This window comes from Amblyomma mixtum, chromosome 1 (genome assembly GCF_055824585.1).
Source record: "Amblyomma mixtum isolate Tamu chromosome 1, ASM5582458v1, whole genome shotgun sequence".
Lineage (NCBI taxonomy): Eukaryota > Metazoa > Arthropoda > Arachnida > Ixodida > Ixodidae > Amblyomma > Amblyomma mixtum.
Genome location: NC_143012.1, coordinates 155,991,404 through 156,017,301, shown reverse-complemented (window position 1 = coordinate 156,017,301; position 25,898 = coordinate 155,991,404). Strand labels below are relative to the sequence as shown.

General features: G+C 49.9%; 1 protein-coding gene across 9 annotated transcripts in view; it reads right to left on the bottom strand.

Annotated features, from left to right (window-relative positions):
• The window catches only part of pps (protein partner of snf), a 150,772-nt gene that overhangs the window by 46,528 nt on the left and 78,346 nt on the right, over nucleotides 1-25,898 (bottom strand). For 6 of the 9 annotated variants that reach the window (XM_089558612.1, XM_089558620.1, XM_089558628.1 and 3 more), the window contains 6 exons: nucleotides 24,603-24,940; nucleotides 19,406-19,815; nucleotides 15,509-15,947; nucleotides 12,908-13,306; nucleotides 9,925-10,051; nucleotides 4,915-4,962 (listed from right to left, as the gene is read on the bottom strand). In XM_089558612.1, coding sequence (XP_089414738.1) covers nucleotides 4,915-4,962; nucleotides 9,925-10,051; nucleotides 12,908-13,306; nucleotides 15,509-15,947; nucleotides 19,406-19,815; nucleotides 24,603-24,940 — 1,761 coding nt within the window. The remainder of the gene's footprint in view (nucleotides 1-4,914; nucleotides 4,963-9,924; nucleotides 10,052-12,907; nucleotides 13,307-15,508; nucleotides 15,948-19,405; nucleotides 19,816-24,602; nucleotides 24,941-25,898) is intronic. The other 3 variants (XM_089558658.1, XM_089558647.1, XM_089558641.1) reach the window with 2 other exon arrangements.

Genomic DNA, 25,898 nt, shown 5'->3' with positions numbered 1-25,898 from the left:
TTTTTCAGGATTCCTGCACTTGAAGTTGTTCAAAAAGAAGATAATGTAGCTATCTTATCGTGAAGAAGGGATGCATTTCCAAGTCATAGATGCTTCAGGCCGTCTGATTTTATTATCATTATGGCAAACTGTAACACCTTTCTCTGCAACAAAGCTACTAGTCCAGCTTTGGGAGCAAGCTAATTGAGTGTCGGAAGCAACCAAACATGGGAATTTCACACCTGCACACACAGCTTGACCAGCGTATCCTTGACCAGCGTATCAAGTCCGTGCATGCCCTACTGCTGTAGGCTCTCTCTCTAATTAATGCTGGTGTGCGAAGAGGAACTCTGGACCTCTCAAGCTGTTTATAGAACTTTTTCCCGGCTTTCCTCGCAACATCTTGTTACAAAATAAAAATGCCATTCAATTTAATATTGCAAGTAGGAGATCAGAAAAAAAAAAAAAAAAAAAAAAGCAGTGTCCCTGCTTACAGTATTCTGAATTATACAGTCAAGCCCACTTATAACAATATTCAAGTGCCATGGAAATACCATTGTTATAGCCAATAATTGTTATAAGAGGGTTGTGCCGAAAAAAAGAAAAGATGACAAACTTCAGAGCATTTACTGACAGTAAATACTCGGAGGGATTTGATTGTCCTAATGCCTGTAAAAGGTCATTAATTCGAACTTCAGGGAACCAGAACAATGTTCACCGTTCACCGATGACCAAAGCACCACCATCACTGCACCACCGGGAGCTTCGCACACCTCCACATCACAGGAATCTAGCCAGCTTTCCAGAATGATTCTTATGGGATATTCAAGAAGCATGCAGAATTAATGGTGCGGCGACAGCTGACGTGAGAAAAACCGCGCTGGCTGCACGCACGCGCACTGCACCGACTGATTGGGGTACGCATGGCGTGCGTAGCCAATGCAGCAATGCAGCAGCTCTCCTGACGCGATGACGCCTGCCCCAGGGACATGGGAAATTTGTGAAGCGGGGACCGTGGGGAAGTTAGCGAAGAACAGCGGAAGATGGGACAACGTACGCGCTGCCAGTGCCAGCCGTAGCTCAGAGTGTAAAAACAAAGAAAAATGCATCTTCACATTTTTTTTCTGTGAGCGGCGCACCCCTCAGAAACGTTAACAATGGATTGCTCCGCCAGAGCTCCCTACCATGCTCCCTGCTTTCTTCTCTGCATGGGCCTTTTGCTCAGGGGAACGCATTCACGGGTTTTTTTGCTTTCGTGGCATTGCTGCGCCAGCTCAGTCTTGAGAAAAACAGCGCTTGCAGACAAAGGACCAGAACAAGAAGGACACACAACTGCGCTGGTCCTTTGTCTACAAGCGCTGTTTTTCTCAAGATGTACCCCAACCAACTCGCCCAGCAACCCACCTTGCTCCAGCTCAGTCCATTGTCGGCCCCACACGCGCACGCTTTTGTGTTGTAAGCATGGTTTTGCTGGTGTGGTTGTAGCATTTCCTTGGTTTTTTTTTCTACAATGGTTGACACTCAATTACCGGATTTAATTGTTATAACCAATAATGTGCCCTGACTGCATTGCTATAAGCAGTTTACTTTACCACAGAACACATGGCAAAGCTGATGGCGCCACGACTGACCATTGTTATAACCAGTATTGTTATAAGTGGGCTCGACTGTATACGCCAACTTTCCTCCACAGAAGCTAAAAGAGCACAAATCAGCGCTAGCAACAGTGCCAGGCTCTGAAACAATGACGTCGAAAACCACAGATGAGAACTGCAGATTGCAGGCATTATTCAGCTGACCGACGGTCTTGTGTGACTATACTGCAATTCACGCAGCTGCTAGTGTTGGCGAGCACGATAGTTCGCGCTGCCACAGAAGTTAGTCAACACATCTGTGCACTCAGCACAAAATAACCCCTTGCTACCCTACCACATGAATCTGCATCCACTCGAAAATAAAATAGCGATGATAATGCACAACGCCTGAAGCAGTGCTTCAACGCACGCATTACAACGACAATGGCACAGAGTTCAACTTTCCAACCCACTTTCCAGTGCCGATTATTGCTGTCATCAGTGCCAAAGGGGCAAACTTCAAGTGAGGCTGAGGACAGAGTAGGATCGAGCACACTGCCGCTGATTGAAAGGACTTGCATTTGGTAAACAATGAGCAGTGCACGCAGCGCCGCGGGTTAAGCTTGGCTTCTGAAATTCCACCCGCGAGATTCACGACAGCTACACTGGTATCAAGAAACTACACATAGCAAACAACGCACCAGCTCGACAAGCTCGAGCAAACCTGGATAGAAACCGGAAACTGTGGGGCACGGTGTTGCCAGACTGCCAAGCAGTTTCGCATATCGTCTATTCCCAGTTCAACCCTCACAGCACACAGGGCATTACTGCTTTGTCCACAGCATTTTAGCAGAAATGTCAAGAAAGGGCCGCTCCCCAAATTACCTCCCTGACCGAATGTTCTAGATGTTTTGTTCTAGCTATAAGCCAGCAAGAACTTTTAAGACAGAAGCAAACACAAATTTCAGAATGCTGTTTTAAAGGACCAATAACGGCACACTGAAAATGCAGTCTACATACATGGTGCTGCTACAAGTTCTGACTCAAAAGTCAACCGAAATGACAATGAGGCACGCAATGTGTGGCGTTAGGAGCAAATGCAACAACAGGCTTTTAGCCTATGCACAGTGGGAGAATAAAAAGTGGGTCGGATGCAGCTAACAAAAAAAAGAAGCTTTGGTTTGGTTTGGTTTTGTGGGGTTTACCGTCCCAAAGCGACTAAGGCTATGAGAGACGCCGTAGTGAAGGGCTCCAGAAATTTCGACCACCTGGGGTTCTTTAACATGCACTGACATCGCACAGCACACGGGCCTCTAGAATTTCTCCTCCAAAGAAATTCTAGCCGCCGCGGCCGGGATCGAACCCGTGTCTTTTGGGCCAGCAACCGAGCACCATAGCCACTGAGCAAGTTAAACTAGCTTACAATTACACGAAACACTTATAATTTCTGCTGTTTTATTTCTTGTTGCTGTTTACCATTTAACAGTTGGGAAAGCTTGAGGGTGGCAGTGGAAGTTTGCAGTGCCACTGAAAGAAGCTGTCAACCGAACTCCATCCCCACTCACCGAGTCGAGCACAGTTAGTGTTAGGCGTGACTGAAAGCGACTGAACTGAGCACTTGATGATCCCTGAATCCAATGATCATAGGTTCAAGCGGCACAAAGTGTGCCCTCGTGATGCTGTATTATTGGAATAAAATTCGAGGGGACACTTCAGTCCCGCTTTAAGGGTATGACACGACTGTAATGGTTTAATTTCCATGTATGCAGAAGGTCGTTCTCTACTTCACGTTCATAGATCCCCCAGAGTCCTCATGCCCCTCTGCAGCTCAGGTGGCTCTTCCCAAGCATGAGCTATTACTATTTTAACTGCCACCTGCCCGTGGGCAGTTTGTTCACTATCCAATGGGCAGGCTGTGATGATGCTGCAGGACCACGGACCTATGTGGCCCACCTTCCTCTTAGGTCCCTCTCCGAAGAACACCCGCGAGAGCCATGCCCGTGATCTTTCGCTCACAACACTGACGCCGACAACGTCGACACCGGATTTTCTGGTGAACGGGGCCTTTACAGCTACCGTGCTAAAATGCACAGCCGGTGGGTCTTGGCACCCCTGCACATTGAACCGAAGTGGCGCAGGCACAGAGACAGAACTGGAGGTGATGCTTCGCATCATCCCCTACAACGTTCGAAAGCAGCCCTCACTGCAGGAGACATAGGGAAGCACCACCTCCAGTTCCCTCTGCACCTGTGCCTCTTTGCTTCTATTTGCAGCCACGTTGGATGCACTGGTGTGCAGCGGGGCACGACCACGCGCTTGCGTGTTCACCTTAAGAGTGGACGACCCTGTACACGTGGCTGGCATACCTCACTGCCATTCTCAGATTGCCCATGGCAAACTAGACTAATCCCTTATGCCTGAAGATTTGCAGCAGCAAGCAGCTAGCAGACTGCAAAGGTAAGCGAGTGCCTCAACGTATTCAATAAAGCTCATGTTTGGCCAACAGCAAAGAGGCAAGATGCAGGCAGAGGCATTCACGTTCACGTCTGTCTCAACTAAACCACTCCTGCCACCAGGTACAGGCACACACACCAGCAGAGCAGAACACAGGTGCAGCAAGAGCGAGCACACCCCACAGCACGTGCAAGTTCCCACACATGCGTGCACCCAGATGGCAGGTGTGCCAACCTGCCTCAAAAGAAAAGCAGCCCTGGATGTGCCAGCCAAGTCCAGCTCAAGAGGGCAACATCTTTCAAAGCTGGCAGCGTCACACCATTTAGAATTTTGGAATGAACAAGCGCTCTTCAGCAGGAGCCAGGTTTTGCATACAAACACAACATCCAGCGCTGCTGCTTCTGCACAAGGGAGCGAGTTTGCGGTGGTGCACCGTGGAGAAATGCGTGATTGCAAAGCATGGGCAGCACTGAAAAGAAAGGGCGTCAAGCACTGCGAGGGAAAGTAAAACCAATGCAAATTTACAGAACCCACTTGCAGCTTCATGAAAAACAGTGGCAGTCTACCCGTACGAGCAAATTAAAACAATGCATACTGAGTGTCTAGATGCACTTGTACCAATGCAGTATCTCCGCATTTGTCCTTTCCCCCTCTCTCTTGCATAAACCAAACTTCAGGAGGATGCTGACTGAACAGTCTCGCCAGGCTTTCATGCCCTTGCTATATCAGTGCTCTCGCTGTGAACCCAGCTCCTGTGCTTTCCAACTCCAGCCTTCCTTATGCTATGCCGTCTATCCTTGATGCAACCAAATTCCGAGCTACTAGCTCTTCAAGACTTAACTGAGGCAGGACACAGTTGCCGATGGGCACAGAGACACACACAGCGCCTTCGCAGTGACAAGCTTACCCTCGAGATGGACTCTCTCTAGATTTGCCCCGTGCTTGATGGAGTAGCCTGCATTTGTTAGTGCATGTGGGTCAGACAGGAGAGCTTCCAACACCTGCATACCGTACTGGTTCGATTGTAAGCACCCAGCACCTGACTCCCTGCCACCTGCAAACCTGCACTGTGCAGCCCCCCCTGTGTACCGCCACCTCATGCGTGGTTTGATGACACTGGCCCTTCAGACTGATCAAATTTTATCCACTGTGCATCCCTACACTGAAGTATGCTTCAACTGCTCTGCAACGCATGTGGCACTGACGAAACTTCCTGCAGGTGGACCCTGTTATGATGAATGCCTTTCAGAGAAACCTTCCCCAAAATGATGTAACTTAGGTTCCTGGTCAATCACCCACTGGAGTAGGTTGGTTGGTTGGTTCATGGGGTTTAACGTCCCAAAGCAACTAAGGCCATGAGAGATGCCGTAGTGAAGGGCTCCGGAAAGTTCGACCACCTGGGGTTCTTTAACGTGCACTGGCATAGCACAGTACACGGGCCTCTAGAATTTCTCCCCCAAAGCAATTCAACCGCCGCGGCCGGGATCGAACCCGCGTCTTTCGGGTCAGCAGCCGAGCGCCGTAACCACTGAGCCACCGCGGGGGCCCCATTGGAGTGGTCGAAAAAGTCTGCTAGTACAGCAAAGAACTCTCTGCATGAGGTTCCACTTCAATGGAGCGGCCGTGAAGCAAAACTATGCTCTGCTATTTCAGTAGGAAGCGAACCACTTGCACAACAAACAAAGAAGTGCACAGAAATGAACACCATTAAAGGTTTCACCTGTTTCAACCTAAAACGACCATCAAGGTCATAAGCATCCAGAAGCTGCCAATGAGCTACGGGTGATGTGAATGTCCGATGGCAGTGACGACAGTAACAAGTGTTGTTCAGCACTGGTGTTCAGCGTGTTCACTTCTTCATCTCGCCACGATTGGCCGGCGCCATTGACAATCACAAAACTGTTCGATCACACCATGACACAGCAAACACCCTTTGAAGTGAACTATGCTGAACACCGGTGACATGAATGTGACACGGACATGTATGGGCAGACGGAAGGGTGAACAGACAAATGGACTGACGGACAGATGGATGGACAAGCGGGCAGGCAGGTGTATGATATGAAATTTTAACGCTTACAAAAAAATCGGTCGTTTTTTTTTCTCCGTAAGGAACCTTCCTCCCGGATCGACTACAACTTTTCTTGAAAAAAAAGTGGGTTAATTAAGCGAGTAAATATGGCACACAGCATGGGCAAATTGTGCCAAACCCCTGAACATGCTTGCTGGAATCGTGTTGCTACCTTACTGTAGTGAAGTTCAGCTGGAAGAAGTTGTCTATGCCATAAAAACTGAAACGCAAAAAAATTGGCTGTGGTTTAGCTCTGGTTAAACGTGGCAGAGTAGCGAGAGGTACATACCCCTGGCTACGCTTAGGTTTTTCTTGAAAGTAAGACACACGACGCAGCGTTCGGAGGCCATGTGAGCGGACTCACTTCACATGCGCTCCGCAAACTTTATCCTTTATGACCGGATTACCTCATCCCAGCCGTCTGAAGCTAGTATTATCAGCCTCCGCTTCTCGTCAGGAACCTGCCGATACCAACCTTTCCCGGTATGGACTACCACATCAAGAGGCAAGTCCATATCTTTTCTTCACAGCACTGTGCTAAGAGGCTAAGCCTCAAACGCCGCTAGAGACGCAGCTTCGCGCATGGAACCCATTGTAGTTGAGGGAGAAGACACATCACCCTCAGAACTGACCTCTACCAATGCGGCAAGTGCGCACACCACCTGCGTGCTCTGACGCCACTCCGTGCAGCCACGCTGACCTCGCGAAGTGGCTGGCATAGTGTAGCTCTCGCTACAAAAGGGAGACACAGCCAAGTCTCCAGTGGACACCCTCGCATGGCCCTGTCCCCTCCAGTCTGAACGACTGCCTTGGTAGCACAGCCCATCTTACTTGCACTGAAGTGCATTTAACAATGTATCCTGCTAACTCACGAGAAAGACCTTCCAACTCAGCGAAGCCCGGAGTGGGTCTGAAGAATGATGCACTTCCTATAGGTGCCACCAAGAGGGTTCTAGAAGAGGAGGAATGGCCCCCAGAAAAACGTAGTTCTGACATGCCACCACACGTGAAGCACACTTTTTCCCACAAGAGCTATTTCAGAGCCATGCATTTTGCACGGCACTCTTCCATTTCGTGGACAACAAGGCCCTCCTCAGTCTTGACAGAAAGCTGTAGAAAGCGGGCAACCCTGTTCGTGTCCACTGCACTTTCTGGAAGACCCGTTTTTGATATGCTGCCTGCTTAAAAATCGACAACAGTTTTTTCTTTTTAAGCAATGGAATCGCAAGAACAAATTTTCAGGCATGTTTCATAAATTTCACTGCACCGGGAGTCAAACGCCCCTTACATTTAGCTCGGATGAACTATCTATGAAAGGTTTGGTTTGGTTTATTAGGGTTTAACGTCACAAAGTGACTCAGGTTATGGGGGCCGCCGTAGTGAAGGGCTCTGGAAATTTCGACCACCTGGGGTTCTTGAACGTGCACTGACATCGCACAGTACACGGGCCTCTAGAATTTTGCCTCCATCGAAATTCGGCCGCCGCGGCCGGGATCGAACCCGCGTCTTTCGGGTCAGTTGACCGTGAAAGAGACGCTTCCCATCCCCCCAAAACCATTTGAGAGCAAATCTGAAAAGACAGACGAGTGCCAAGACTTCAACTTAGGGGTCGACCAGTTCTGAACATGCAATTAAGAGGAAAACAGTTTCCACCACTTTCTGTACAACTGCCCGTACAGTACAAGCACAGTACAGGCCCGTACAGTACGAGTGCCCAGCAGCCTGATACGAGAAAAATGAAAAACAAAAGCCCCATGCCAGCCAAATGTTGTGCCAGAACCAACCTGCCATCATGCGCAATCCAGTGTGCCCACAATGCTAGCAAGCAGTCATGCCCCAGCCACCATGAGCACATGCACATCTGAACATCCCACACTCTCAGGAGCTTCTGCAGTACTTAGCTCCACCGAAAAAGGCTGTTACCCATGTCAGTGTACCCTTGCCTGGCTGATTACCACGTATCAAGCTGTGCGATTGTTTCCTCATCAATGCACACTGAATTATTGAGAATAAACAATACGTGCATTATGCCCCTGAAAAAAAAAAAAAGCATTCACTGGGTGAGCAACCTCTTGGGATGAACCATCAATTTAACTGCCGTCTAAAAGCAAGCCTACGCATTGGTGTGCATGTCTAGCCAGGCCTAACCACAGCTGTCGTTGAGGATAATGAGGACTGCTATCGATACACAGATGTGCTTTTGCAATGCATATTTTTTAGGGTGTGGGGAGCACAGAGAGAGAAAAAAAAAAGACAGGGTGAGGGTGCTTAGAATTGAGCAAATACGGTACCAAGCAAAAGAATACACAAGCAGAAGGAACCAAACACCACTTGAGGTCATGCAACAATGGAAGAAACAAAACAGCAGAAATACAAAAAACAACTAGTACTTGCACCTACACAAAGCACTGCAAGGCACTTTCCCTTTCTGCATGCTTCTGCGATGGGCTCAACTGTCAGGACTACTTGACAGCAGTGGCTCTCATAGCCAAGGATGCATCAAAAACCACTTGAGCATCAGCGAAGGCGACTGAGAAGCCTTCAACAAGAGGGGCTGAGATGAGACAGCCATAAATGATGAGTGATTCAAACAGTAGGTGACAAATTGGGCTTGTTTCAGAGGCATACACAAAAGAACAGATTAAGGATTACTGCGCCGGCTTATTCAAGTAATGCCACAACTAGAGGAGCAAGTTAAGTGTTATTCTGGCAATGCAACACTACCGAGCAAAGGCAGACTCATCAACTGACACCAATAACAGCAGACAGAGTACACATGCCTCAAACACTCTAAAAGACAGACAGATGTACAGTATATGTCTAATTTACAGGGAACATTAAAATGGTTTAACTGGCTCCTAACGCAAGAAAAAAAAAGTAGGTTTCACAGCGAAGCAGGAGCGTGGCTTCAGGCTCCTCTTGAGCTCTCTGCACCTTTTCGTTGCTTTGCGGTGAAGCCCATGTTTCCAGAGTTAAAGGCCAGTTTAACCATTTCTCGTGTTCCCTCTAAGTATGACACATAATGTATGCAATCTTCTCATTATGACGTCCCTCTTTATAGACAAATGCATCTACCGCAACTTCAGCTATGTAATCAAAGAGGTAACAAGTGGGCATTCTTGTACATGGGCATCTTTTATGTTTCAAAATCTCGACCTGTCAAGCCCAGCTGTACTCTCGCCCGTCATCGCCGTGTGTATCTGCCGAGCGCGCACCGCTTCGTGGCATTGTTGTTACGATACCTGTCCTTCGGATATGCAAGCGCTTTGTGGCTGGCTACGTCCTCCTGCAGGGCACAACAGGAGAATGTGCAACATTCTCAAGAGCGAGTGGTGGCGCCAGGCGAGAGACTGTTTGAGGACATACTACGGACCAGGTGCCGAGGTCAGCGTGTGTTTCGTGAGTGGTGTTCAGCGCCATGTTTGTCTCTTTCTGGTCCAGGTGTCTAGCACTGTTTGAATTTTCTTGTCACCATGGAACACCGAGAGTCTGCTGGTTGACCTTGCAGAGGTTCGCCAGCCGTAAGTCAATTTGTGTGAATACGTTTCTTCTGCATCGACTAGAAAATTTGATTTTTACGATATTGATTTCAAGTATAATGAATATTTTTCCGGAACTTCATAAGATTCGTAGCACTGCGATTTTACTGTAACCAGCATAACAAAAGTTTTCCAAAAGGTTGGATCACAGGAAGACGCAACGTATGATTTGCAATCTGCATCTTGCATAAACTTAAGAACCCAAAAGTTTCACCAAAGCACACCGTATAACGCAGACTGACACTGAGAGCAGCTAAGGACAAAGGCGGCAGCGTGTCAGAATGAACTTCGAGAGCCAAGCACCCACTTGTCATTGTGCGGTTTGCGGCAAATGCACCACAGCCGCTCCGGGTCGTCCTCTGAGGACCACTCCGAGTCGTGTGCATCCTCCGAGCTGTCCTCCACATCTTCGTCGTCCACACGGCGACCCATCTCTGCGCAGACATGTGCAAGAGCTTAGGCTGGCAGCAGGGTGCTTGCAAAACAGGCACATGCGCCAATACAGCAAACTGGGCGCAGCACACAAGCAGTAGTGGTACAGCAGAACACATTTCCTATCCATATCAGCAGCGCGAACACCACACAGGAAGAAGGAGAAGAAGGTAAAGAGCGCTGTGTGGTGTGGTGTTCGCGCTGCTGATATGGATCGCAACCAACTAGCCCGACAGATGGTGTTATTCAACATTTCCTATGCAACTTTTCAGGTCTCTTGGTCCCAACACTAGGATCCCTGTCCATCCCTTTGAGTTTGCTTTCCCACGATGCGTACTCCTTAGTCACCAGAACTAAACTAACAAGGGAGGGTGCATGAGTCGCAGTGACACTAGGGCCAGACACACCATGATAGCTGCACGCTGGGGGAGGCAGCTTTCTTTTTGGGAACTCGTGGACGTACCGGCACAGGATCCGCTCTCTGTCAGCTAGGCAAAGCCTCATGGGGCAAAGCCTCGCGAGATCATCCCATTCGGCCTCGGAGCATTTCCTCGTGCCTCTCATGGGCAAACGTTCGCCCATAACCCTGGCAACGAGTCGGATGACCTTGATTCCTTAGCACATTTTGCTGCTAACCGGCACTATTGTTGTTGCAGCAATAAATACCTTTTTGTGTCAGCAAGTGTTTTTCCTTTGTTCCCACAGAACATAGCGCGCCAGGGGTTGGCATGCGCTCAGTAGCGCACACGATCACAGGACGAGCTCGGTGGCTTTTATTATTTTGTTTTTATTTACTAACACATACTGCAGGCCATTACCCCAGCACGAGGTGCAATGTGAGAAAGCCTCAAGCATTGTCACAGTCAGAATAAAGGTTACCAGAATGCAAGTAAACAATGTAATAAAAATCACAGCTCTGCACTAATCAATCAAATCTAAACAAAAAAGCAGAGGCACTCTAATTGTGCAACAAAATTATAAGCGTCAAAAACCCTGAAAGACAGCAGGTTCTATTTTGACACAATGTGTAGAAAATAACCGTTTTTAAAAGCATTAGTGAGAGCATACATACCGTATTTACACGATCGTAGGTGAACTATTTTTTTAATTCGAAAATCTGAAGTCGTTGGGAGGGGGGGGGGAGGTGACACAATCGAAATGAAAGTATGACACCATACATTGTGGGAATCCTGGCTTCCCACAGTTGCCTTTGAGCAGCTGTTGCTGGCTTCACGCATTGTTCTCCTCTTTCCCTTGCTCTCGCCTCAGGCAGTGGAGAGGCGGCTAAGTGACTAATCACTGTCATTTAGCAGCTCTGCCCCGGCTCCCCAAGGGCCTTTGCCATTGGTGACTTTTTGCGGGATTTTGGGACCCGCTTGGGCAGCTGCGCGCCGCCCAGAGAGAGATCCCTCTGAGACAGCGTAAGGTGCGTACGCTACTGTTTGTCCGTGCCGGCCTTTGCCGTTGGGACCAGTGCATACTCGAGCTCGCCAGCACGGCTTCTCAGACCTGCAGCGGCTCGAGCCTGTCCAGCGGGGTCCAGAGACCTCCAACAGGCGTACCTAGCGTTGATTGCCCACTCTCTCTAACAAACGGCCCAAAGGTCGACGCGAGAGAGAGATCACAGCAATGCCGCAGGGACATTCTCCTGCAGCGGCGTGCTAGCGGTGCGCATTGCTCTAGTCGCTTCGTGCGCGCAGCGGAGCCTTGCTCCTCGTGCGCCCCTGGGACGGGGTGACGGTTGAATGTGTGTGCACCTGCTGGAGGACGACGTGAATAAATGTCTCCTGTGTGAACTTGGAGGCCTATTTCCTTGCGGCGAATCACTCTCCTCCCTACGGAAGTTGAGTGCGCCGCAGCGGTGCCCCAGGGTACGTGTGGTGACGGCTGACCGGGCCCTTGGCTCGCGCGAAGCCCAAACCCGCGATGGTTGGTGGCCCGTGTCCACTCGGAAACCCACAGACCGAACCACAAGGCAGCGTTTCTTTGGAGTCGCATCAGCTTCTCAGCCACTAGGAGCACCGGAGGCAAAAGTCCGGTGCTTTGAAGGAGCTTGACTAATCTCCCAAGATTTCGGTAGCCAAGACATTGATGCAATGCTGAAGAAATGCTGTCTTGCGGTCTGGCCTTTCAAGGCGAAGCTTAACCGACCTCTAAGTTTGTTTTTTTTTTTTTCCCTGACATGCGGTATGGGGGGGGGGGGGTTGACTTAAATTTCAGTTGACTTACAATCATGTAAATACAGTAGGTTTCGCTGGTCAGCCGCGACTAAATGGGGAAAACGTATGTACCCCTTATTTAGACCCCTCGCGGCAGATCAACAGTGCCAATACGTCATAGATGAAGTTACCTCATATGGGTCAGACGCACCTGTTGCTCTCACAGCGGATGATGCTACGCACATTCCAGACACTGAATCATCATATCACAACAAACAACTTGCCATGTGAAAGTCATGTTTATTATAAGTGTGCCTGAACAGTGAAATCTTTGAAAGGTCGGCAGAATTTTCACTGACCGGACTTCGGCCACTGCCAACTAGCCTAAGTAATGCATATACTTCTACCCCAAATGTCAGGCAAAAAGGATAAGCACCAAAAGGGGCTCTTTTCCCCATTTTCTCACAATTATCTCATCACTTTTTCTATGTGCATGTCTCGACTGCATTAGTGCCTTATCCAAAGTGATTTTCTTCTACTCGTAAGTTCACGCTACATGCTTGCATTCACTGTCTAGGCCCCTTTCAATTCATGCGATCATCTCACTTCCTACACTGCACCAGATCAAAGACACTTTTAGCAGGACTAGCAAGACTTTCAACCTGGCCACCAAAGGGAATAACAGCCTGCTTGACCCACCTCTCTTGCGCATCATGGCCCGCTTGAATTTCTCCTTGCTTTGCCTCTTGGGCCGTTCGGCCACCACCACGGCTGGCGGGGTGGCAACCGGCGCCACCACCGCCGTTGTGGGTGGCTCCTGCTTCGGCACCTTCTTTGGCTGGGCGTGCAACTCCGCCTTCTTGGCCGACCCCGGCGACTTGCCCTGCGGAGTCTTGGGGCTCCCCTTGGACAGCTTGGGTGTCTTTGGTGGAAGGGTGGCATGGTGGCCAGCATGCTTCACCTTCGCGGGGCTGGGTGGGGGCGGTGCTGACTTGACGGCTACGGCCAGTGCCGGCTTCTTGTGGTCTGGCTGGCCCAGCTTTGGAGGCAGCTTGGCCGGGACCAGTTTCTTTGGTAATGGACTGGCTTCTGCGTGCCCTGAAATGTGGAACACTTTGGGTCAGGGCATGTGGACAGTGAAACGAGGCCCCGAACAAGTGTCCCTTTCACAGCGATGCTCCCTGAAACCAACATAAAAGTCTGTCTGTGATCACCGGCAGGTGCTTTGCGCTGCCACCTTTGACATGCACGAATGGGACACACGCTCATCAATGCTTCATCAATGCTTCATTGAACACAGAAGCATCAAAGCAGAACTGTTCCAATATTGTAAGGCCATCCTTCATAGTCCAAAGCAGTGGACCTCCACTGTTACCACATCACACCCATCATAAGCAACATGGGAACACACAATACACCAGCGACATGCCGATCAGCTTCTGAAACAGTGCTTTTAACCAAACGCACACGGTTGGTTTAAGTTCAGATGCAAAAGCGAACCCACTACTACAGGAAGCTGACAAATGCTTGCGGAATCTCCTGTAGTAACCGAAAGAACTTCCAAACTTCCCGGAAAAGAAGAAAAAAGGTCATCTAGAATCTTTCCTCAGTACGTCGCTCCTAGCACTCAAGCTGTGCAACAGGCGTGAAATACTTATTCTAAGATCAACTCATGACGCCCGGATCGAAGAAACTGGGAAGGTGGACAGACTCACGGGCAACATGAAGGAAAAGCCTGCTTGTGTACTGGAGTATAATAACAAGACAATGGGGTTGGTTGAATGGACGGACGTGCAGCTCAGCTTCACCGGGAGCATAAGGAAGACTCCCAAATGGTGTAAGAAGTTTTTCTTCCATTTGATGGACATGTCCCGCCTCAATGCCTTTGTCCTACATCGCAAAAATGGCGGCTGCACATCATTTGCAGAGTTCGGAACGAGTGTCGTTTACCAGCCAATAGAGGAACACCACACTGAAAGAAGGAAGGGTGGAAGGCCAAGCGGGGGACAACCCTACCAGACTGACAGCTCGGCACTTTCCTCAGATGGTTCAGTGCACAATGTACAAAGACAGCCGCACCCAGCGAAGTTGCCACGTCTGTGCACACACGGCACCACGGGTAAAAGAAAGAAAGGATGCCCGCTATATGTGTGCAGTGTGACAAGGGACTTTGCATCAACCCCCGCTTCAGGCAGTACCACACCCGAAAGAAATACTGATTCAATAAAACATCTGCGAAAGGTGTTTTCAGGTTTGATTACAAGGCTTGATTTATGATTTATGGAGGTTTAACATCCCAAAGCGACCCAGGCTATGAGGGACGCCGTAGCGAAGGGCTGCGGAAATTTCGACCACCTGCGGTTCTTGAACGTGCACTGACATCGCACAGTACATGGGCCTCTGAAATTTCGCCTCCATCGAAATTCGACCGCTGCGACCGGGATCGAACCCATGTCTTTCGGGACAGCAGCAGAGCACCATAACCACTGAGCCACCGTGGCTGCTGGGTTTGATTGCAAGGTGTCAACTGCCATGTGTCCAGAGCAAATTGTAAACTTCAAGGTGTAAACTGCAAGGTGCGCAGTACCACATTGTGCTTTATTCTAAATTCAGCGTTGAACTCATTATCTTGAATGAATCGAGCCAATAATAAGCAATTTCGTTCCCTCTTCGATTTTTCTAATAAATATATGCAGTGTCTGTGCGGCACATTAAAAAAAATTGCCACTGAAAGGGTTAAAGTGAAAGGCGTGGTAGCAGCCTTACAGTGAACGGCAACTTGGAGAGTAGCATGAAGGAGGGAAGGGGCAGAGAATTAAAAGAACACACAATGTTTATGCTGGCTCTCACTGAAGTTCGCAACTTATGCAGCATTGCTCAAGCAGTCAATTTTTTAGTTTTGTTCAACAACACTGCTCTTTTCAAAGGATTCCTCCATGACTGCAATCGCTTCGGGGGAGCATGAAATGGAGTAAAATAACGCAACACAAATGACCACAGGGCAAAAATGATGAACTATGTTAACAGCACCAAGTTTTAAAGAAATCAGCGATAAGGTTTACGATATAGTACAGTAGCACCATGTGAGTATTCTACACAAAGTTTGAGTCCACTGCAGCGTGCAAAATGTTAAAATGATATTGAGGAAACAATATCGTCATAAAGAGTCCACCTGCTGAACCTATGATGTTCACCTTCAATGCCACATTTCCAAGCAGACCAGCACAGTTCCCCTTCAGTTAACAAGCAGGAAGGACAATGAACCCCAGCTGTATAAAACAGGGGGCTGGCAGTGCTCACCATGCTTGCTAGCGGTCAGCCTGTGCACAGTGACCCCCGTCGCCTGCGCCATGGATGTGGTGGTCACCGGAACAGTGGGCGCAGGTGCAGCGGGGGATGGCATGGGGGCTGGCGCGAGGCTGTGCTCCACCCCGCCAGCGAGGCGCGCCACATGAGCTTCCACCGAGTCGTACACAGACTCGTCACTGTGCTGCAGGGCAGGCTTCGCTGTCGTCACCATCGCCGACATGGACGTCAGTGATGAGGCCGTTGACGCAGGCGTGTGGCCCGCCACAGCTGTGGGTGTCAAAGGTGCATTCTGCGGCTCGTGTTCCTTGTGCAACACGTCCGGCTGGCTGAACAGTGCTGGCTCGTCGGTGAAGCTCTCGCGCCGGGGCCTCTTCTTCGGTTCAGGCACTGTCCGCACCACCTTGACCACCTTGCCAAACGGCGACACAGGCTGCACGGGCAGAAGAGGGGTTCACACACTTCAATGCTGTGCCCACAACAAGGGCGAGTGAGCAAGTGCATGAAACACAGCTGGGATTACAGCAGCTGTCCGTTGGTAATGGATCGGCTGTCCACTGGCCTGACTGACATGCAAAGACGTGAGAGCAAGATCTAAAGCAATGACTACACTCCATCTCACAAGTTCCTTGTAGCGATAAGGAAGATAAATACCTCTGCAGCCAATCAGGAAAGCGTGTTAAACGCATTCCTCCGCATCTCGTCGACTGCTTGCAGCACAAACAGATATGGTTAGAGAAGAGTATAAATCAACACTAGTATCTGCATACAATAAGCGTGTGTCACGTTTCAGCGTTGACACACTCACACAACAACACACGAGCTCCCACGCCAACAACCTTTGTTCCACTCATCTCCCTTCCTCCCGCCGCAGCCGCTGATCCTGACGATGATGACTTGGCAACCTACTAGCGCCCTCTCGTGACATCACCTGGAACTAGACTCTCTGCTGCCACGCTGTCCTAACAGATCTCCCCCCCCCATAATGCGTGAACTAGTCGGTGAGCCCTGTCCCTCCAAGTGGTATTGAGAGCTGGTCAGCATGGGCAATGATATGGCAGTGCCCAGTTGTGGGGTCCTTCAGGATAAAGTTGTTGTCCCCTGTGCACCTAGACATTCGATAAGGACCTGCGCGGCGCGGTGGAAGCTTGGCTGATATGCCCTTGGCAGCGTCGCTAATAGTGTGGCGATCAGGGAGAACCAGGTCATCCTGCTGAATTGTGACTTGCTTGCGGTGCTGGTTGTAGCAGAACTTCTGGTTTTGTCTGGCGACTGCTTGATGTGTCTTAGTAAAGAAAAAAGCTTTGTGAAGGCACAGACTTATCTCAGCTACAAAGGCATGGTACTCTGTTGCAGGCGGTTCGGCGTCCTGTTTGCAGTCTCTTGGCTCCCACAGGGTTCAAAGTTCGCGGTCATGATAGAGGAAGGCAAGGGTGCAGCCCGTGACTACACTTTCAGCTGTGCGTAGGGCTAAAGAAATTTTGGGAATATGCTGGGGTCCCAGTCTCTGTGGTTGGAGCAATAGGACCGGGGAACTCCTTCAATGTGCCATTGCGGCACTCAACCATTTGTCCGGCTGGTCTGTAGGGCACAGTGTGTCTATCACTTATGCTCCAATGCTTCAGGAGGCCGCGCCACACTATGCTCAGGAAAGGTTTCCCATTGTCACTGGATATTGCAAGAGGAGTTCCTTGCCGGCAAAAAACGTGAACCATGCAGTCAAGAATAGAATATTTTTGCTCGTCGCCGCACGCAGAGGAAATAGCTCAATGAACTTTGTGAATTTGTCAATGACAACAAGCAGATACCTGTGGCGTCGTGGTGAAGGGGGCAGTGGCTCACTGGTTGCTCATGAGGCCTTCAGGCTTCTAACAACGGGCCTTTGCACGTTGGCATACCTCGCAACATTGCATGTGCTTGGACGCATCAGCTCGCATTCCCAGCCAGACAAAGTGGCTTTACATTCGGCTTAGTGCTTTGAAGAAGCCAGCATGGACACCTATCGGATGATCATGTGTCATCTTGAGGGCAATCTGCAACAGGTAAGCCGGAAGCCAAGGCACCTTCTTGTTGCCCCTGTGCTGAACGAGCAATCCATTGGCGTCCAGTTCTGTCACATCTGCCGGGTCTTGGACGAGACATTGGTCTGGGTCCTTGTCTGAGAGCCCTCTGCCCTACACAACATCCTTAAGCTTTGACAGCAGGGGGTCTTCTTGCTGGTCATCAACCAGCTGTTGGACGTCACTAAGAACGAAAATGTCTTTTGGTGCAGAGAGCCCTGCTGTTGTCTCAAAGCTGATCTGGGGCTCGCTTTCTGGAGCAGCAATCGGGAAGAGCGTTTCAGGTAGGCTCCTGGAATGTTTGGCCGTGGAAGAGGTGCCCTGCTGAGAGCATCGGCAGGAATGTCAGCAAGCCCCCTTTTTGTGCTCGATCTTGCGCTTGAAACCTTGTAGCCGGAGCACCCAGCATTTGATTCTTGGCGAAGTCTGGTTAGTGCTGAACACCCATGCCAGTGAGGAGTGGTCGCAGTGTACCTCAAACTGGGTGAACTCCAGAGAGGGTCTGAAGCATGTCTCCTGCCCAAACCGCTTTCAAGACACTCCCACTCTTGGACGGTGTAATGCTCCTCTGCCTCTGTTAGCACTCAACCTATGAACGACATCGGTCGCAGCTGGCTGTCGGGGCCTGCCTTTAGAAGCTCGGCTGAAATACCTGTTCCGCTGGCACCTGTTTCATCAATGAAGGGTTGATTCCAGTCCAGAAGGCTTGTCACAACATCATGGGCCAACGATCCCTTCAGAGTAGCAAATGCTTCCTCCTGTTCAGTGTTCCATGCACAATGCTGGCTTTTCCTCAAGAGATCTGTGAGGGGCCGGGCGACAATTGAAAACTGAGGGATGAAGCTCCGGTAGTAGCCTAACCCCAGGGATGCTTGTAGCTGCTTGATTGTGTTTGGACGAGGGTAGTCCAGCACAGCTAATACTTTTTCTTCATCTGGTCGGCACTGTCCTCGGGAGATTACGTGGCCCAGGAACTTAAGTGACTGACGGCACACTTGAACCTTGTTAGAGTTAATGGAATAACCTGAGGAGCTGATGCGTCACAGCACTTCATGGACATGTGTGGCATGGCTCTCCAGTGTCTCGGAATACACCAGGACATCGTCCAAGAAGGCCATGGCACCCACATGATTTATCCATGTGGGTGCCACCTCCTTCCCCGGTTGCCCGGGGAAGAAGGTGGCCTGTACTGTAGTCGACGCTGAACCCGATCCATTAGGCTGTCGGCCGCCTTTGACAGCTCCGCAAAGTTAGCGAACTGCATGCCCTCCGCCAGTTCTTGCAGCTGTGGGCGCATTTGTCGGATTTGCGATCCGTTCGTAATAAGCTGGTATGGTGTAAATATATTCTTTCAAATTTTCCGCCAGGTACTGCATCCTGTTGTTGACCTCCTCCTTCAGGCGGCATTTGATGTCGATGGAAGCAAATTCTGTACTGAATGCGAGCATCAATTCGTCCCAAGTGGCGAACCGCCCCGCGAAACGCCACTGAAGGGCACCACCAATTTGGAAACATATCAGTGGCTTGCAAGTGACATGCACGCTAAACTCAGAAAACTGTGCAACGCAAGCAACGGTAAGTCTTGATTTGAAACACCATTTGGCTCATGTACACTATGAAGTACGCTATCATTTTTTTTTAGTGCATGCTATCCCATGTGCCCATTGTATACCGGCACTACAATGTTGCCCCTGCACACATCGCAACTTTGGTAGTGCTACAAGGAACTTCTGACAAAACTATAGGGCGCTAGACACTCAATGCCCAAACTGGAAATGTCATGGCGACTGCTCACACCCTGGAAAGCTATGCCACGTGTGCAGGGGCTCACCTCTGGCGTGTGTTTCCTCTTCTTGGCATCCGTGTCGTCACTCTTGCGCCTGGCCGGCTGGTGATGGTGTTCCTCCCTGGCTGCCAAGACAGCGTCCTCCTCCGTCCGGGACAGTGCTCCCCCCTTCTTGTGGATGGCCCCGTCCCGGCGACCCTTGGGGCCCTCCGGCCCCGCCTTACGTGGGGCGGGCCCCTTCTTGGGCCCCTCAGGGTGGTCGCCCTCCTCGCGTGGCCGCTTCTTGCGTGCGCGAGTGGGGCTGGCCAGGGGCCCCCCGTCCTCTGGAGGCCCCTCCGTCGAAGAGGTCGACTCACTGTTGCGCACCTTGCCTCGCCGTGCTGGAGACGACTGCAAAGGCGACGCCGCAGTGTGCGCTTTCTCCTTGGGTGTGGCAGGCAACGTCCGTACGGGAGCTGAAAAACAGACCAGACATCCAGCTTCAGAAACGAAACTTACGCCTTTGCATGCCCTCATCCTGGCAAGGTCACCCGGCGGACAAAGATCATCGAATGTCCTTGCGCTACTACACCATCTCCTTCCTTCGACTGCATTTGATATCGGCAATTGTTATCAGTAGAGGATGCCAATTCAGCTTGTGAGCAATGTATCTAACAGGCCTGCAATGCATTAGATGAGACGGCGATTAGTTATACTAGTGTGTAATTAGCTGCTGCATAGCAAATTTCTGACGATTTAAATTTTCAATTGCCCCAAGACCACACCCAATGAAGCTTGTATTGTGATTTCCAATTAATGAGAACTAACCCTTTTGCTACCGTGCCATGACAGGCCATCGGTCATATATGACCGGAGTTGTGAACCTGCCGCCAACAATTCGAGCCTGTACTCCTGGACAAGCTGCGCCATCTGGTTTGCTCTTATAGCACCAGATGAGTTTGAGTTCCGTTTTTCCTTTTCTAATGTGAGAAGGCGACGTGAAAAAATGAAATTTTGACCAGATGTAGTCTGCCGGTCGGCAATCATAGCATCCATTGCACCGCATGCTCCTCAAAGACGAATGGCTACACAGAGACTTTAGTCGGTTCTAATACAATCTTTCTTTTTCTTTTTTTTTAGACCAGCAGTTTAAGTCTGACACCGATACGGACTAATTTCAGTTCCAATAGCAAGACTTCACCTCAGAGGCCCAGGACTTCGGCTCGTGCACACACGTGTTTCGTATTACTGTTCACATTGTATTTTATGCAGTGCACTTGATGTATAAATGATGAGAGTGGTGAAGGAAAATGATGATGACGATGAGCAGCAGCCTTGGCGGCACCTGGAAGCTCCTATGCGCGTGGCCTCCGCGATCAAGGGCACCGTTGCTCGCAGTTGGAGCTAATCGCAAAGGCCACGGCGCATGCATTTCGAAGGCTATTCCCGCGTGGGTCGAGGAAAGTTTAAGTGTGGTTCTAACATAATTTTTTTTTTAATATTTCCTTCGGGAAAACAAGGTGCAGGCCCGTACATGGCTGCAGCCCTTACAAGGGTTTATATACGGTATACAGTGCAGTCCACTTATAACAATATCGAAAAAGACGAAAAATATGATCGTTATAACCGATGGTCGCTATATCTGGACTGGTTATAAAAAATAAAAAACGCGGAACATACCTTTGCAGCTCCGAACTTGAATTCGCTACTTACTCTAAAGAATAGATGATGTAGAAAGTAGGCTGTGAAAAACAAACTTTATTTCTAGCGCCAGTAACCGTGTCAAGGGTTAGGCGCGCCGAAATAGTCCGAAATCTGCAGTTACTTTTGCGGCAGCTTCACAACCGCGGTGTGCATGGATTCCAGCTGCTGCACGAACACTGGCGGCAATCCTTTAGCGTGCATAAAATCAATTAAGGAGTCGATCGACGACAGTGCACTTTGCATGGACGTCGTGGTCGGGATCAAGGTGCCGCTGTCAATCTCGTTGTCACTGTCGCTGCTGCCGTCGCCACCGTCGCACAACTTTGCCGTCTGTTGAGACAGCACATCTTCGGCGCCTCGTCGGTGACCTCATCACAGAATGAGGCAGCACTGTCTGCAGTCAAAAAGTCCTCCATCGACGCACCACCTGTGTCACCAGTAGGAACGAGCTCCCAGAGCTCGGTTTTGTCAGGGGCTTCCACCGTGCTGGTCTCAGAGGGTTGGGGAAGTTCGTCCTGACGCACAAAGGCCGCCTTTTTGAAGCAGCTGCATATGGTTGACTGCTTAACTTCATACCATGCACCGTAAACGAACCGCACGGCTTTCAAAAGGCTGATCTTCAGGTCAGGGGGCCCGTCTGCATGGCCCGACGTGCCAGGAGCTGCGCGGTCAATGGCTAAAATTAGCTACTCCAGCATGCGCCGCCGATACAGGACTTTAAAGTCCTGTAGTATTCGCAGGCAGTATTCGCAGGCAGTAGTGTTCGCAGGCAGAAACATCAATTCGACAGATGTTAGCTTCGGGTTAACACTGTGTGCGCTACAGTTGTCAAGTAGCAACACTACTTTTCTGCCTTGGCCTTCAATTAAACTGTCGAACTCGAGCAGCCATTCTTCAAACAGGTCGCGGGTCATCCACGCCTTCTTGTTGCTGCGATAGCGGACCGGGATGTGCTGATTCCTAAAGCACGTTGGCTTCTTCGATCGCCCGATCATGAAAGGCTTGAGACGATGGCTCCCGTCCATGCTAAAGCACAGCAACACGGTCACCTTAAGTTTCGAGTGCTTCCCGCCGGGGCATCGATCTCCTTTAAGAGCGTTAGTCTTCGACGGCAACATTTGAAAAAACAGAGCAGTTTCGTCGCAATTATATATGTCCTTCTCCACGTAGCGCTCCAGCACGCTGGGCAGCTTTGTCTGCAGCCACTGCTGCTTTGCCTCTGTATCCAAAGACGCCGCTTCCCCTACCACGTTTTTGTAAACGATTCCGTGCCGCTCTTTAAAGCGCTGAATCCAGCCTCCCCCAGGCTCAAAATTTGGCCGTCTTAGAAGAAAAGTGAAGTTTTTCGCTTTGGTGGCAAGTATTGGCCCACTAATAGGCACATTATGCGCGCGGGTTGTGATGAACCACTGGTCAAGCGCCTCTTCAACATCGGCGTACAAAGGGTCTCTAACCCTTTTCCGCTGATCGGCATGGCCGCTGATAGCTCCTGCCTTCACAATCGCGGTGCTCCCGTTTTTCAAGATGGTTGATATCGTCGACTGGGCGAGCTCATACTTCTTCACGAGGGCGCTCACCTTGAAGCCGCGTCGAGTCTTGCAAAATATCCATCTTCGCGTCAAGCGACACAGCTTTACGTTTTGTCGGCGCCATCTTTGAACTGGGTTGTACCGATGGTTGCACACTGCTTCGGCGGCGTCAGCGTGCTATCGCGAGAGAGAGAGAGTGGGTGCGGCTCGGGCGCCACCGCGCCGCTGCTTTGCTTGTCGCTTTTTTTTCTTTCTCTCTCTTTCGGAGCGACTGTGACCGACGCGCATGAAGCAGCTAGCGCCATCTTGTGGCGCGCTGCGCCTACTCAAGTACTCTCCGGTGCGCAGGCGGCGTGGGACGCGCAGCGTGGAAATGGCGGCAGATACGAACTTACGGAGGTAAACATCGCCTCGTCTCGACATCGTTCGTTTCAGGGAACTAAGCAACGCAAATGTTACGATTATTTTGCACGGAAAAAGCCATTTGGACGGCAATATTTTGATCGTTATATCCGATATGCGGTGAATAACCTATCATTATAAATGGTTTTTTTCCCCATAGACCTAATGCATAAAATGACACTCTCATGTCGACCCATCGTTATAACCGATATATCGTTATATGTGGTATCGTTATAAGTGGACTGCACTGTACCTTCGAAACTGCCCATGCCTGTCCATGGTGCAGTTGAGGCTCACTTGTTTGCACGATCCATAGTTGGGCAGGAAAGTGTTTGGAACACCATGAATTCTGCACATTTTACACAATGCACCCTGGCCAGAAAATTCGAGAAATTTGTATCATTCTGAAATTCATATCGACCAAGGTCACATCAAGATTCTACAATACAAAGCACTTGCTGCACTGGCCATTTGAAAGCTAAGCGCTGCATTACTCTAACATTTAGCTCAAAACAAAATTTTGACCTCCACTAAAAATAAAACACAAATGGCCACGACAGAAATGAAAGAAGCAGTCAGCCACATCCTCACATCTTAGCGGTGGCCTAATGGTATGAGCATCCACCTCGCATGACGGGAGGTGTGGGGTTTGATCCCCAGAGCCGCCTGGTACCCACCGGTGATACAATGGGGACAAGCTTTGCCCTGGCCTGGTGCTGGGCTTATTTAGGGTGAAGCGGCTGGGGGTCTTGGACCCTACCTTGAGTAGATAAAAAACACGTTGTCTTGAGACTCTCTTGGGTCACAGGTGCCCTTGTGCCACAAAAGGTCATCATCATCACCAGCCACTTTCCCGTTAAAGGTGCACTGAAGAGGATTCTGAACATGTCTTTTTGCCGCGGGAACTCGATCCACACTTTCCTAGCATTCTTAGAAACAGTAACTTATTGCCCTGTGTGGCAGATTTCCCCAATTAAAACGAATTAACGTCCGGCTCCCGCCTTTTTTTTTTAATTCTGCCTCGTACGATGGGCGAAGTCGACCAACGCGTGGAGCGCCTTTCAACCAGTCCCGTGGAGGCTTTGCTTTCGCTTTATTTTGTTTTTTAGGTTTCCATGAATAATTAGTTTCATTCGCAGATAATATAGCCGCAAAATAAGCCCGAAGAAATAAAAATACGCGCGGACTATTTGCTACTACGGACTACTACGTATTACTCCGCCGATGGCAGAGCGGCAAGCCGCCACAGGACTGGGTAAAAGGCACTCCACGCGTTGGTCGACTCCGCCCACCGTCCGAGGCAGAATTAAAAAAAAAGGGCGGGAGCCGGACGTTAATTCGATTTATTTGGGGAAATCGGCCACACAGGGCAGTAAATCGCGGTTTCTAAGAAGGCTCGGAACATGTAGATCGAGTTCCCGTGGCAAAAAGACAAGTTCAGATTTCTCTTCAGTGCACCTTTAACGATTTCAGCCTGGTTATTTTCGCAGCAAGACTTTGTCTTCTTCAGTTAATCTGATCCGCCCTCTGCTGCCATGCCACAACTATCATATCCACAGCAAACAACTTTAGTGGCTGCTAAACAGAAAACTCTGCACTTCAACACAGAAGCATACTATTCTGCTCACTTGGAGACGGCTGCTGCTGCTGCTGTAGCTGTGGCTGTGGCTGAGGAGATGCCATCTGTGGAGATGGTGCTGCCGCTGACACTGGCGACATCAGTGCTGAGCTGAGACTAGAGGGAACTGGGGGCGGGGCCTGTGGAGACTCCGCCCCCAGCACTGGCGTACACCGGCCCACCATCTCCTCCTGCTCACGCCGCTTCTGCTCCGCATTTTCCGCCTTGATGCGCTCCAGGCGCTCGCGGTCAATGCGCTCAATCTGGCGCTGCGACCGCCGCAAAGGCAGCTGCGGCGAACCCGGCGACGCCAAGCCGGCGTCATCACCGTCCTGCTCATCAAGAGGCCTGCAAAACAAGCGACCGCTTTGACAACGATCTTTTCACTGAGAGGGACGCTTCCCCTCAGTGCAGGCACTAAAAATCACAAAAAGCTGGAAGGCTCTGAAGGTACAAAGAGATATTGTAATGACAGCTGTATTCAAAGACTGCAGCGGAAGAACAAGGACAGACACAAAACTATAAGGGTTCCATAAACGAAACAATTACACAACAAAACAATTACACATACAAGGAAGAACCTGAGATGGGACACAGCACAGACTGATACGACTCAACCAACTAGCCTGCCAGTGGGCAAAACAGCTACTGCAGTGTGGGAGCAATGATGACAAGGATTGCGCACCAACTGCACCAAATGAATAGCACATACGTATGCACTTGGTACATTTCACAGGATCGGGAATTCTACTGCCTGGCACGATAACGTAAGCATGCACCAGATCAACAAAATGGAAGGACTGTGCCTCAGCACGTGGCCACTGAAAAATGGCTCCAGTCAACAACAGCCCAAGCAGCACACAAGTAATCAGCCCAATATTGGAAACAGATTGTTTCACTCCGGTGAAACCGGCCTTTGCCGATACATTTCCAATATTGGGCCATTTACATATCCTTCTTGGCCCAATATAGGAATGAATTATTTCACTCCGGTGAAACCGGCCTTTGCCAATACATTTCCAATATTGGGCCATTTAGATATCCTGCTTGGCTCAATATAGGAATGGATCATTTCACTCCGGTGAAACCGGCCTTTGCCAATACGTTTCCAATATTGGGCCATTTACATATCCTGCTTGGCTCAATGTAGAAATGGATCATTTCACTCCGGTGAAACCGGCATTTGCCAATACATTTACAATATTGGGCCATTTACATATCCTGCTTGGCTCAATATAGGAATGGATCATTTCACTCCGGTGAAACCGGCCTTTGCCAATACATTTCCAATATGGGCCATTTACAT